Source organism: Lytechinus pictus, chromosome 15 (genome assembly GCF_037042905.1).
Source record: "Lytechinus pictus isolate F3 Inbred chromosome 15, Lp3.0, whole genome shotgun sequence".
NCBI classification, from domain to species: domain Eukaryota; kingdom Metazoa; phylum Echinodermata; class Echinoidea; order Temnopleuroida; family Toxopneustidae; genus Lytechinus; species Lytechinus pictus.
The window spans coordinates 17,751,517-17,766,520 of NC_087259.1; the positions used below are offsets into that span (position 1 = coordinate 17,751,517).

The 15,004-nt window shown below is 35.7% G+C and overlaps 1 protein-coding gene across 1 annotated transcript; it reads left to right on the forward strand.

The window, feature by feature from the left end:
• The first annotated feature begins 742 nt into the window (after positions 1-742).
• Positions 743-12,406, forward strand: LOC129277839 (uncharacterized). The gene is made up of 6 exons (XM_054914016.2): positions 743-976; positions 4,887-5,795; positions 6,701-6,789; positions 7,555-7,749; positions 9,114-9,183; positions 10,271-12,406. Exons 1-6 carry the CDS (start codon positions 824-826, stop codon positions 10,412-10,414), a joined length of 1,560 nt encoding a protein of 519 aa, XP_054769991.2. The 5' UTR covers positions 743-823; the 3' UTR covers positions 10,415-12,406.
• The last annotated feature ends 2,598 nt before the right edge of the window (positions 12,407-15,004 follow it).

A 15,004-nucleotide genomic window follows, 5' to 3' on the forward strand; every position in this document is an offset into this window, starting at 1 on the left:
TGTATTTTAACATAATTTGTGTCTCAATTAAAGGCCACATGCTTCAGTTTTTTATTTCTCATCTCGGAGGAGACAATTGCATGTGCCATCATAGTCAGTGAAATTGTGTTTGTATATATGCAGACATGCATGGATCCACTGGATTTTTTTTCAAGTGGCTTTGAATTTTTTCCCCAAAATATATGACAATCAAGCGCCCCACCAAAAAATGTTATTACTCAAACAAGGAAGGAATTTAGTCTCAGAAAAAAAATCACGAAGAATCTAATGAAGATACTTAATTTGCGATATTTCTCTTTATATTTTCCTCGATTTCGCTGTTCAGGTCCTGGAACCACGGACGCCTGTTAAATATTGTGCAAGAAAACATTAATTTGATTAATTCAATTTAAAAAAAACCCAATATTATTTATCATGTTCTTTTTTCAATGAGAGTCTAACATTGTGACAAATATTAACCCAACTAATAGCTATAGGAAATTATTTCGTATATATATTTTTATATAGGATATACCTTTCATTTGAAATCATTGTCGTTTTTTTTTCTCTATTATACCATGGAACGGCCAATCTGAACGAATATTATCTCCATTTGGTCACATTTAAGAGAGTTTAATTGGAAGTCTACAAATTGTGTTTTTATCTAGAATTCTTTCTGGAATAAAGTATAGCGTATATATATTTTAACGACACAGCAGAAATATGCAGAAATTTGGAGCATTCTAGAAATTGAGGATACCATATTACGGTATAACGCAATTGAAAAGTGGCCTTCTTGCTGCAGTTGCGTCGTGAGTGGAATGAACCAAGTAAATTTGACATCATGTATCCATCCTTGAATCCCTTGAAAGAAAAGATTCATCTATTTTCACCATTGTGCGCTAAAAGAATTTTAAGGTCGAATTATCTGTACTTATCTCGATATGTATCAAATACAAGGGACGGGGAACCGTGCGATGCGAAGGCCCAGCCACAGGTAAGTGCCCCACATATTAATTTCAATGTTAGTTAACTGTATGACATGAAAATGATGAAATTGGGCGGGTTGCGTCTTGTCTCACCCAGTCTCGAGTCAAGGCAAGGGTTCATTCATACTAATACTAATACTAACCTCGCAATACGTGTGAGTGGGGTTCATTACCATCCTGCCTGTAGGGCAATCTAAAGCCAAGGTCACTCACACGTATTGCGAGGTTAGTATTACTACTAACCTCGCACCACGAACCGCGTTTGGCAGTGGATTTCTAACTAGTGGGTCGCGCGTGCTGGGATCTCACTTCTTGGGCCTGGGTCCACAACACACGACTTCAATGGCTTGATTTTTCTGTGCGCGGCGGCATGTAATGAACCCTTGGGTGTCTAAAGGTAGGACTATGGTCACTCACACAACATGCGAGGTTAGTATACTAACCTCGCACAACACATGTGATTTCATAGTGCATTTTGACGTTTTCATTCATCACACGAATGTGAGGGACTAAACTACGCCAAACCTTTCAATATTTGTCCACTATGTTAATCTTGATCGTATGATTTAAGTTTATATGAAAAAGGAATTATAAATTATTTATTAAAGTGTTTTTATCGCTTACCTCCAAATCTCAACCAGGATACTTCGCTCCGTCCATCCTTAGTCATCCTTCATACTGCGGTGGAAATTACGCAAACAAAAATCGAAATACAGATTTTTCCTATCGAACATTCTCGATTCAAGTCGTCGGCGCATAATAGGAAATTGTACCAAAAATCAACAGGTTGCATCTCATGTATATACTTAAAGAGGGTCCTATTTGGTCAAAGTCGTGAGAATTGAAATATTGTATAATTCGAACAATAAAAGAGAAATAGTGAGTGACATTATTGACTCTCATTTAGATATCAATGAATTGTGCATGTAACTATTTTGTGATAAATAAGCGAAAATTGAATATGTCATAACTTTCTTATTTTACATCCGATTTTGATGAAGTTTTCAGCGTTAGTCTTGTTTCATAATTCTCTATTTATTCAAACATTTTTTTTCTGGGGTGCACTTGACCTTTAAGAGATTTTCCAATGAAAATACTACATGGAACTTGGAAAGACAAATCATAATTTGGTTAAACAAAATGTTTTCTGTTAAAGTATAAAACAGAAGAGGAACATTTCCTTCACGTATTTTTATATCCAAAATATGTTGCCTTAGTATGGAATAATCACAATGACATAAAATGAAAATGGGTAAAGTACCTTCCTAATGATCATTGAGATTTCGCCTATGGAATCGTTGTTTATTAATTTTCAAAGCTTTAAATTGATGAAAATATACATATATATATATATATATATATATATATATATATATGAACAAATGAAAATGTCCCGATTGTTTCGCATTACGTGTGTTAGATTGCTGGCGTTTGTGTGTGTGTGTGTAGGAAGCAAGATTTTCGTGTTAATGTTTGCACAAAAAAGGAGAGGGAAAGGGAAAGGAAAAGGGGAGGGGGAAAGGTAGAGGAGAGAGAGGGAAAAGGAGACCATAAAATAGAAAGAAAACAAAGGAAAGGAAGAGGGGAAAGAAGAGGGAAAGGGAGGGGAAAAGAAAAATGGAAAGAGCGAGAAAACAGTAGGGGAGGGAGAAAGGAAAGAAAAGAAGGGAAAGGAAAAGCGAAAGAGGGAAGGGAAAGGGAGAGAAGAAAAGAAGGGAGAACGAAAATGGGGAAAGGGAGAAGGAGAGGGGATGATGAAGGGGATAGGAAAATGTCAAGTTTGAAGATCTGAATATTAACACTAAAACAAAATTAGACTCCCATGTTTTATTTATAAAAATACCATCTTTTTCATGATTATGAAGGTTCAACGTCCCTGTTCTAGGTCTAAACTTCAACATAAATCTACTGGCGCTTCGCGCTTGAATTCTGGAGGTCATTCCTCTTTTAAAAGTATAGGTAATCTGTCGGACTTTTCAAATCCCAAATTTAAATCTTAAGCGCAAATGCCCTCGCATTATTTTTCATTTAGATACAGTCCTGTCATCAATATCAAAAACTCTAAGCGCGAGCTTCGCGCTGGCATCATTTTTGTAAGTGACATTTATGATGTTGTTCATATTTTAAAAATGTCCATTTGTTGAGGTTTAAATGTCCAAAAGTTCAGCGCTCGCATAATTTGTAAGGTAAATAGGCCTACCCTTTTAATTGTTATACAAAGGCGCTTATACAACGTCCAGAATGCAGTTCGGAATATTGAAAATAATTATTGGTCCCGCTATTTCTGCCCGTGCGACAAGCATTTATCATTTTGAATCATGAGATTCACCTTTAAAATATTATGAAAAAGTATCGTTAAGACTGAATTAAGAAAAAAAGAAGCTCACGTTTCACGCTCGCATTTTGATCCGTTAGCTTGTGATAATAATGGTGACTTCGTTAATATATCTTAGCGGACATGTCCACCTTTTGGTGCTTCAAGAAAAATAAACACAACACACAAATAATAATAGAAAACGAACAAGAATAGAATAGATAGTTACCTATCCCACTCATGAATTCTTATTTAACAGTCCCCAAAACGTCTTTTTTTCGTGTTAGCTTATTTCATATACATATATTTATATATATATATATATATATATATATATATATATAGGTCTCCTCATCATGGTTATAAAAAGTGCTCAGAATGTTCTATTTTCAAGTCCTTGTATCAGAATTTTCAGCTCGGGCAGCTCTATCGCATTTTGATTACTATCCTGTTGATTTATTTACTTGAACAAAATATTTAAAATGTCCAGCTTTTAGAACAGATATCAAAAAAAGGTATTCACCTTTGATCATAGATGAGGAAGAAGAAAAAAGTGCAAAAAAATAGGAAACAAACTAAGGAATTAATGTGACATAATTTTTCTTCATTTCAAGGCGACTCTTTACATTTCATCATCGCTGATGGCGCTACAATAGAAAATACCGCTTGACAGCCAAAAAAAAAACAGAAAGAGGAAAATAATGCTGAGCGTCTAAAATGCAGCTAGCAGTACAAGCTGCAGAACCGTAAACAAACATCTTGTGAATAATATCGCGCGCCCTCTCTAAGCAAAAGTTTACAACCACGATGACCCTGCGGTATCTACGTGAAGATCACGAGAAAATGCTTTTTTTTTCTTAAAAACACACCAAAGAGAAGTCAAGAAACGATCCATATGGTTTGGTAAGTGTCATAGCACAATTAGAAACATTATTTTAAAAGGAATGGCATAGTTATTTTAGTAAAAAGGGTGTGAAAAATTCGCGTGCACCATGTGCATATGAATCCTTCGCACGCGAGATGCATTGATCCCATGAGTGGACTATGGTATGCCAATGCTGTACACAGCACAATTTAAAAAATCATAAACAAATGAAATATCACTTTTGTGACCAAAAATACTAATTTCCATACAAATAATTGCAATTTATTTTTCATTAGTAATTTGGCCTTTTGGGAGCAAATTTGTATTCACCAGAGCACTCGAAAACTTGAATTTTGGGCATATTTTTGTGTATGCCCTCTATTGGTGGAAAGTAATATGGCAAGACAATTGTCATTTTTCAATCTCTATTTTTAATTAAGAAAAAATAATTTAAAGACTTCATTTGACTAAACTAAAGAACCAAGTTTTATGACGAATAATTGCAATGGAAACTGGCAGTGTAAAAAAATCAAGCATTTGTCCCCCAAAACAAGAGAAAATAAGCCAAACATTGCCAACCTTATTTTGCCACACAGGGAATAGTAACAGAGAACAAGGTTATAATCTTGTTCATTGAATGAGTGTATACAATCAAGGCAGCTATCCAATGTAGTGGAAATTTCTTCTTACTGTATGCTAATGATGTTAACATAGGCCTATATTGTCTTTAATTTTTCAGCATGTGTCCCTTTTGCAACCTGAAAATTCAAGACGAGATAAGAGCATCAACTCTAAACCCATCAGACTTGGAATATGTCGTCTGGCAAGTGGAAAGCTACAAGTCATAACCAGTGCATCTACTCTTGGTGACCAGGAAAGAGGGAGTCGATCATGGAGCTGGAGTAAGTCATATCTTCAAAAAAGAGAGAACTCTTTGATGTTGGCATCAGTTAGCAAACCATCAAGCCTTGTTGTGTTAGATGATGCAGGTCATTGCTCTGTAGATAAAGATGTCTCACCTTACACAGAAAACAACCACAATAGGGAAGAGCAATCCAACGCTGATCATGAAGAGCTCCCTCTACTGTTCCTACATGAAAACAACAACTATGAAGAAGCTTTAAAGACTATTGGAGCAGCTGGAGAGTCAGGGAGTCTGTGCCAGTCTGCAGCTGCACAACTTAAAGACCTTTGCCATCATCTTCACGTGGAGGATGCAATTTGGGCTGCAGCCAAACCTTGTAAAGACAGAGTTGATGACATCATCATTAGGAAGGATTATTCTGCAGGCGAATCGTACAAACATGACTACTCGTTCTTCTTTCAAAGCACTGATACTGGCATTCAGTCCCTCTCAGAAAAAGAAACTGGTAAAAAACTAAATCCATGCACTGCTAATCTTCCAGAACGTGTCGAACCTAGTATGAAGCATCCATACACGTTGCCTCCCGATAAACTAATCCCTCATGATGCAGGAAGTTTTTCAACTGCATCTGACATACCTGTAGTAGGTAGCGCAAGTTATGAGGACATGTTGTCAGTGCTGCAATGTGTCGGAGAGAGTGAAAAGAAGACTGATGATCCCGCCCCGTCAGATGGGCCTAGTAAGGAGCAGTTGTCTTACATGCACCATCGTCTGTCAGAGGAAGTAAGTAGGTCTGGGGAGCATTTCATGAAACAACTAGTCAGTGATTTTACACTGACAAAAGTTATAAGCTGCTGAAATGCTTGCATCTGATTTGCTCAGAACAAATTAGTCAGGACAAAAAGTTTAGTGAAACGCTCCTTTGATATTCATCAGATGCTCACTCTTTATATGCATATATATGGGTTAGGTTTGTGATATAGCCTTTATATTTAGAACAATTTGAAGACAGGTCTAAGTTTGAATTGAAACTTTGGTGAAGATTAGCTAGTTCAAAACTTGGTTTAATGTGAAGATTTCCGGGGGGGGGGGCGGGGGGATGGGGGTGGGTGCATTGTAATTCAAGCTACAATTGGCAAAGATATAAACTGATGCATAGGTTCAAAATTCGAGTACAGTGTCAGGCTGCACAAATAATGTGAGATTTTGCATTTATTTCATATGTCTATAATAAGGAACTATCACATATGCTGAACCTGTTTCATCAGTTCAGGCAGACTTACATGATGAGATAGATTTTTTTCCCTTAGCAAGTTAGCATCTCTACTTTACTCTACTGATTTAACTTTTTAGTCATAAGAGAAATAGATTGGAATTTTGGAATTTTAAGATTCAGAAAATGTGTAGTTTTCTTGAGATATTGTTTGTGAGTAAATGAAGACTGATTTGGATAATACTCTGCTTGAGTTAACACTCTGTAAGACAAATTAAATAAGTTGAGTCATTTTTTTTCTGAGAAGAATATGCATACATGTATATGTGTTATTTAATCTTCCAATTCAATTTTTTGCATTTAAGTTGACCAGTGTTCTGTGGTCTCAAAGGTTTTGACTACAGTGAATTCACCTGTATTTATATGCGACATCGCTTTAATATTTTCCCCAATTTCTTTTTATTCATCTCTTCAGATGCCAAAATTCTTTGAGCAATCTCATGACTATGGATTGTATGCAGACACTGTACATTTTGATAATCGTATCATGAAAGTCAGTACGAGGTTAGTCTACATTTCCAGTCTCTATTTGAATTTTGAATACAGTATATCCTTGGAGGTATTTTCCAAAACTATGTCATAATGAACTTATGTATGATTGGAATTGCATACCAAAATCTGAGCCCAGTTTTTTCCTGATGTATTAGATATGGCGTCATTTCAAATAATTTTGTTTATAATGTTATCTTGAAAAAGCTGGTTCTCCATCTGTGTATTTCAACTTTGGTCATTGCCCTCCCTCATCATCATGACTGCCAATATATATCTTCTCATTATCAACCCAATCCTTGCTACCACCTCCCATCATTATCTTCATCATCATCATCATCCTCATCGTCATCACTGCAAGCACCTATACCACAACATCTTCACCTCCTATTATTGTCATCATTGTTTTAATCATGATCATTATCACCACTTCCATAAAATTGCCATCATAATCAACATCTGATCATCAGTCAGTAATCATCATAACCACCACCACCACCACCACCACATCATCATCATCATCATCTCCGTCGTTACCATCATCATCCCATCACCATCATCATCACCACCACCATCATCATTGTCATCACATCATAATCGTTATAACCACCACCATCATCAACTCATAGTTATCATTTTCATCATCATCCTCTCCGTCATCATCAATCATCATCCTTAACATCATCATCATCGTTATCATTGTTATTGTTATACCCCTCGTCGTCCTTATCATCATCATCTATAGTCTGTTTGACTTGTTTTTTTTTAATCCACTGCTAGAGGCCTAGCTGCTTACAAAGCCACTGTGCAATCCTTGAAGTATTTGAGTACGGCCTATCTGACCAGCTCCCAGATGGAGCTCCTCCGTATCACCATGGAAACCGAGCAGCATTGCATCCAGGCACGATGGCGAATAAAAGGAGTGCCCTTGCATAGCTACCTCTTGAGGCCTTGGGGGAAGAAACATAAGTATAGGTCAGTGCTTTTTTGTCTCGCCCACCAGAGGTGAAGGCGAGACTTAGGGATCCAAATGTTGTCTGTCCGTCACAAACCTTATGACACATAAATCCACAACCGTAAGTCGCTTTTCAATCAAACTTGGATGGTAGATGGACTTGGGAGACCTGCATGTTATGCTGCAGTCGGAGGTCACATGGTATAAAGGTCAAAGGTCATTTTCAAGTTAAAGTTATGACACCTAACTCCGCAACCGTAATTCACTTTTCAACCAAACTTGGATGGTAGATGGACTTGGGGAACCTGCATGTTAGGCTGCAGTCGGAGGTCACATGGTAAGGTCAAAGGTCATTTTAAGGTCAATGTTATAGTTTACATGCAAGTCTCTCTTATGACACCTAACTCCGCAACCGTAAGTCACTTTTCAACCAAACTTTGATGGTGGATTGACTTTGGGGACCTGCATGTTAGGCTGCAGTAGGAGGTCACATGGTAAGGTCAAAGTTCATTTTCAGGTCAACGTTAAAGTTTACATGCAAGTCTCTCTTATGACACCTAACTCCGCAACCGTAAGTCACTGTTCAACCAAACTTGGATGGTAGATGGACTTGGGGGACCTGCATTATATGCTGCAGTCGGAGGTCACATGGTAAGATCAAAGGTCGTTTTCAGGTCAACATTAAAGTTTATGTGCAAGGCTCTTATGACAAGTGTTATTCCATCCCAGTCATTTCACAATGAAGTTTCGATACATTTCTTTTGCGTACCCTTTCAAATCACGATATTTCTGGTTATTTTCATAAGTGGGCGAGACATGAAATCGCTTTTGCCTTGTTTGTAAATATTGACCTTAGTTATTGATGATTATTATGAAAATAAGTAAAATGAAAATAAATTGAATATGTTGGGTTCATGTAACAATTTACTGACTTGATTTACCTTGGGACAATTACCCCTGTAATATATGATTTGGGTTTGTTTGTATTTCCTCATTACAGTTGAGAAACCAGAGGACTGATGGCTCCAAGTTTTATCTTTTGTCACTTGGCCATAGACTTTATAAAGGCATTAAAATATCTCATGATTGATACATGTTATCTTTATCATCAATAGCCTGCTTGTTTATTTTCATTTTACAAAATACTTTTGATCTTAAACTTTTCAACAAAATATTAGTCTCATTTCATTTGTTCATCTCCAACAAATATACACATACCTATGAATTAAATATTTTAATGAAGACTGAAATGTCCTTTGTATTATTCAAATTAAGATCTAATAAAGGATTTTTAATGATGTTTTATTATCTCTGGATGTACATTGACATATAGGTAATTTCTACAGTAAATTTCTAGATAAAGTTTTATGTTTTTTTCTTACAGATACTTTGATGCATTTTCAACATTTTATGTTGGTAGTGATGGATTGATTCACAGCCATGTCCTTGATAAGGTAAGACATCAGGGTTCAAAGGTCATCAAAATCCATGGCTGTGGATGCTCTGTTGACTGGCCTTGTTGCCCTTTCCGTTTGCCTTGGAGATCTGGGCCCCGTCTTACAAAGAGTTACGATTGGTCCGATCAATCATAACTCTGGAAATCCATCAGTGTCATAATTTTTTTCTACGAATAATTTGCTCAATGTCCTTTGTATGCAAAGAGAAGTGCAGTGATCTTTTCAAGGAAACAATGAATGCATGAATATACATCATAGCTAGAAAATATTTTGAACAAACATGCATAATAGATGCTGACGTTGCTGGCCGTCCATAGTTGCGATTGATCGGATCAATGGTAACCCTTTGTAAGACAGGGGCCCTGTTGTGCCATTTCCATTTATTCTCAGTTTATGATGTAGTATTGAAGTGAGCCCTACTAAAAATGGCCTTGTCCTAAAAATAGCAAAAATTTAAGGCTGTGTGAGAAAATCAGAGATTTATGAAAGAAATAGGATAAAAGCATAAGATGATCTCTGTAGTTGGTTCAAATTCATCATTTTCCCAATAAATTAACTTAAAAAAAACCCAATAAATTTGTTCTTCATTTTCCGATTTGACTCGATCGATTTGATTCAGGTTCTCTTATGATTTCCCATAATTGATAGTTATTTTTGAAACCCCTATTTTGAATTTATGTCAACCCCTCCTTCAATTAGAGGTGTTTAAGTTCCAGGTACATGTATATTGTGCTTGTGTAGTGTTACACATTGTTTTTAACTGTTGGCTAGTCTATCTAAGAAATATTCCAAGTACAAAAGTGGAAATATATATACATTTTGCCTTTTTAACTGGTATTTATGTATATTAGGGTACATTTTCTTTAATAAAAACAAAAAATTCATTTTTGGTGTGCTCATGTTCTCTTATTATTATTTTTAGTTTGATTATAGAAATTTATCGAAATAAAGTGCAATATCCAGATAAGTATTTTCAAAACATTCAAAATCTTCAAATTGATAATGAAATAATGTAAAAACCAATGACACTTGCAGGTAATAGATTGAATCAGTTTTGATGGATTTTGTTTCCTTGCTGTTTTAGGTGATGCCAAGTTCTGAAGGCAAGGTTGTTGCAGCGTCTTGGGCCGTTAGGTTAGGGATCATGATGGGCGTGGTGAGACCTCCGGCCTATGAACCAGACATCATGAAAGCTATTACTCTAATGAAGGCTCTCCTGGGCAAGTAGCAGTGTACGTGGATCATAATTCTGAAAAATTGATATTTAGAAAGCTTTTGCTCGCATGAAGTTTTTCGGCCAGTGGCAAGTCCCTGGAGAGTCATCAGGCCTTGGGCTGGCGTAATGATGCCCGTCAGTCAGCTTTCAAAAAATAAGTCATGGATGAATTTTCATCCTGTGAAGTCGACATGATTAAACCTGTATGAGGTCTCTTCTTGCCAAACACCCGTTTGAGAGATATTAATCATGATCCGTACACTCAGACATTGTGAAACTTCTCTTGGCATTGATGCCCATGATCATAAGAATCAATTACTATAGCAAGCTCAAGCTCATCGCTCTTTATATATATTTCTCGGCAAAGTAACCTCTTAAAGGTATTGTTTAACTTTGTGAGCAGCCGATTTAAAAATTTATCAAACCAAGATGAAACATGTGTACAAGTGCATGTATTAGAACTAATAAACCCTGAAAACGACCATTATTGAGAATGAAAAACTACAAGGCAAACCCCGATTTTGTAAATAGGCGTCTTATAGACGCCTAAATAGTACACATAAGTGTATGGGATGAAATTAAGATGGTGTTTTTGGTCACTTTATATTTCAATTTTTGAAGCACTAAATAATTATATTCCAACGCAATTTTTTCTGGGCTTCATTTTTGTAACATATCACAGACACGGGTGACAAGTGTGACCTTCTAGCTCAGATTTTTTAAAAGTCAACCAATGTTAACCAATCACTTAAAGTATTATTATTTGTGATATGGATTGGAGGCAATGCTTAGGGGGTGGGGCAAGTAGGTGTTAATAATATTGATCATTGAAGTGAGAGTGCCATCATTTAAGCTAGTGGGCTATTCCACGGTTACTCACGTTACATTTAGAGACACCTTGACTCATACTTGGAGCTGTAACTCCATTATTATTGATAGGAACTAAACATCTCTTTATCACAACATAGTACGCAGTCTGACTATCCTTTGTATAAAAACAAAACTTGGGAAATTTCATTATGCTCCTGGCAAATCTTTGAAATGTGTCGGTTACTCATGTTACATGATTTGGACATGCATAAAATGAAAAGTGGACATAAGTGAAAAGTGTCCTCATGCAAGGCTTTTATGAAAGTTGATTATATCCATTTCAAAGAAGTATATTAGGGAGACAAATTTGTATATAATTAAAAAAATAAAGAACACATGGTTTTTACAATGGGTGCAGATAAAGTCGTTACTCACGTTACGGTTCAGATGGGCTATATGTACAAAGACACATTGAGCTCATGTCCACCAACCTATGGAATTGCCCTATTGCAAATGAGTTCCCATCTTGATAAGTATTCCTAAAAAAAAAATTTCAAGACCCTCTTCATAAAATTCATTACTTTTGTATTCCCTACTTCTTGAGCAAGCAATGCTTCATTAATCTGATCAACTGAATTCATTTATCATCTGTGCATATATCTTCAAAATTTGTCTGCTACTGATTACTAAATTCAAACTTGGTCTTTGTTAAAACAATTTGTTATGAAAGTGATATTTATTTACTCCATGTTATTTATACTGGTTTTTATCCATTTGATATTCGTGCAGACGGCCTAATTCTGTTTATTTACTATCTGTATGGATACTGGTTTAATAATATCCACTTGGCCTACAAGCAGATGGTCCCCAATTCTCAGATCATCAAACACCATCGTGGCTAAATCTTCATGGTCTACCATCAATTTGGTATCATTACTATTTGGTCAAACCACCTTTTGGTCTAATTTTGCCATACGCCAAGAATGTGTAATTCAATTCAATTCAATTCAAGTTTATTTTGCTCTCTGCATAAAAATGAACACAAATGTGGTAAAATACATAGGAACAAAAGTTTACATAACATCAAAGACATAAAAAAGCATTGAGAGGGAAGCAGCCAAAAAGAAAAAGAATATCCTTATAAAAAGGCCGACCCAACTTACTTTAAAAAGAATAATAATTATTGACAATATCAAAAGTAAAAAAAAAACAATTAGAAGACAATACAAAGGCATAGATACACAAATGGTAAGATTTAGATTATATATATATATAAATATTTACAAACAGGTTTAATTATCAAATATAAAGTTTCTGAAGTTACGTTTGAAAATATTAAATGAACAAGATGTTTTCAAATTAACCGGCAAAGAATTCCAAAGTAGTGGGCCACGACTTATTCTTCTACTTATTATTTGGCAAACTTTCCTCATGGAGATTTGGTCATTACAGGTTCATCTAATCATGTAGACCAAGTGGTGTTTCATTGAGGGGATATTAGACGACATTGGCTTAGCCAACAGGAAATTAGACAAAATGATAAATGGGCGTAAAACTGAAGTAATTATTCCAAATGGTTTCATTGGCGGACAAGCTGGTCATAGAGAAACAAGGATTAGCCATATGGGATGAGACCAAAGGGAAAGTAGAAAAACTGATTATAGACCAAGTGGCGCTTTGTTTCTTAGCAAAAGAATTAGGCAGTACTTAAATCTAAATACCGTTAGACGTTGTTGAGGGTACCGCTGGATGGCATGATACTGTGTGACATCTTTATTACAAGTATTGTCGATATAAAGCTATTATTCATAGTTGTCTGTAGATACGTTGCATGGTTGTTCTTTTCTACACATGTACATGCGCATGTGGATACAGTATATGGGATCGGCATGTATGCATGCAATTGTGCATGTTAATATTCTCTGTGTGTTTGTGTGCCATACACAGAGATTGGTTGCATATTCCGTAGATGGAGCCACCTTCATAGCACTGTAACTAATATCTGGGAGGGGGGGGGGGAGATTTCCAAAAAAGAACAAAGACATTCTTATTGGATTGTGCATTTAGCCAGATATATGTTGCTTTGTCAGCATATACAGTGCGTATCAAAAAAAAGTTTACACTTTGAAAAAGCCCTGGGAATTCATAAATATACAACATGTGGGTAATTTTTTCACATATCATCTTAGGTTTGGGTCTCATCTATCCAATGAAAGTAAAAGTTTTAACAGAATGTTATACTTGAGTGAGCACTGTCCATTTTTGTAAAGCTCGCAGAAATCTTTTTGCGCAGAAATGCTAGTTTTCACGCTGTGTCAAGGGGAAAGGGCGAAATCAAACTTACCCTGTGAAACATTTCTCATACATTTCCCTTGCACTTTTAGTCAATTGAAATAAAACGGACACATTCAAGCATTTTGTAACAATTTTGCCACCCAAATTGAAATTTTAACATTTAGTAAGCACAACCTTTACCCTTTTTGTGCCAGCTGGATCTGAGGACATAACTGAACCTGAACAAAAGTTTATATCAGACATCTCCAGCATTTTTTCACTGAGTTTTTATCATTTAAAGTGGGTTTACATTTAATTTTTTATGTAATACTTGTTTGTCCACACTTTTGCCAAGCTTGACAATGATTAACAAAATTAAAATCAAGCCTAAGCCATTTCATGTAAATCACAGCTCAGTGCAAAGCAAATATCGTCTCGATGGCCTCGGTGTGTGGGGGAGTGGGGTGGGGTGCAATGCACTCTTCGAAGTGTTTTGGGCAAGGAAACAAGTTTAAAAAGGTAAAAGATATCTTCAAATCAATTTTACTAGCTAAATTTCATGTTTTCTTCATGATTAAGGTCTACTTTTATTTGTATAACTATTTCAAAGTTATGCGCAAATAATTTTTCACTACATTTTCAAAAGTAAGTGGTGCTCGCTCAAGCGGAAATATTTTTCTACAGTTATATCGTCATTTGCTTGAATGGATCTGTACCAATGTTGAAATGTGGAAAAATCTTCAAGATATTACAAATGTATAATTCTACAGGATTTTTTCAAAGTGTAAACTTTTTTTTGATACGCACTGTATATATATATATCATTTTTGTTAGGTATACTTTTAAGTCTCCCCCAGTTAGAAATTACCATGAAAAGCAGCACCCAAACTGAATTGGTCCATGTACAATACAAACATTGTTTATGAAGTATTGCTTCACGATCATTTAACCTTGTTTATGTTGGACAAAGTCTTGATTTAAAGTGCTCATAATATGGTACACACCTATCGCCAAAATAATATCGAAATGTCAATTTATCAGTTTGGGACTGACACTGCCCTATCTGGCATGCCTTAAGAATGACCAGGTTTTACAAATAGTTACATTCAAAATGTGACTTAAAATCATAACTTCATGGTATGTAATGCAAAATTGCATTGGGCTGTTCATGCTCTGAAGAGTCACACTACTGCATGTACTTATAATGCAATCAACATATTTGTGTTATTTTTTATTTCATCAAAAAGTATGGTATGAATATGCATTAAAAATGTGTAGTTGTTTGAATATTTTTGGTGTTCCTCAGGTAAAGGTTTATTGGCCCTATTTATTTAGAAATATGTTTTTACGGCATGGGTTTGATATATAGTGGTTCGATACTTAGATTTGTGTGAAAAAAAATCATTAAAAGGAAGCATATAGTCTGCAGGCACAGATCTTTGTGTTTGTGTAATTCGAATAGTCACATAATACAGAGTTTGAACTATGGGACTATATTCTGTATGCACTGTGGCTGCC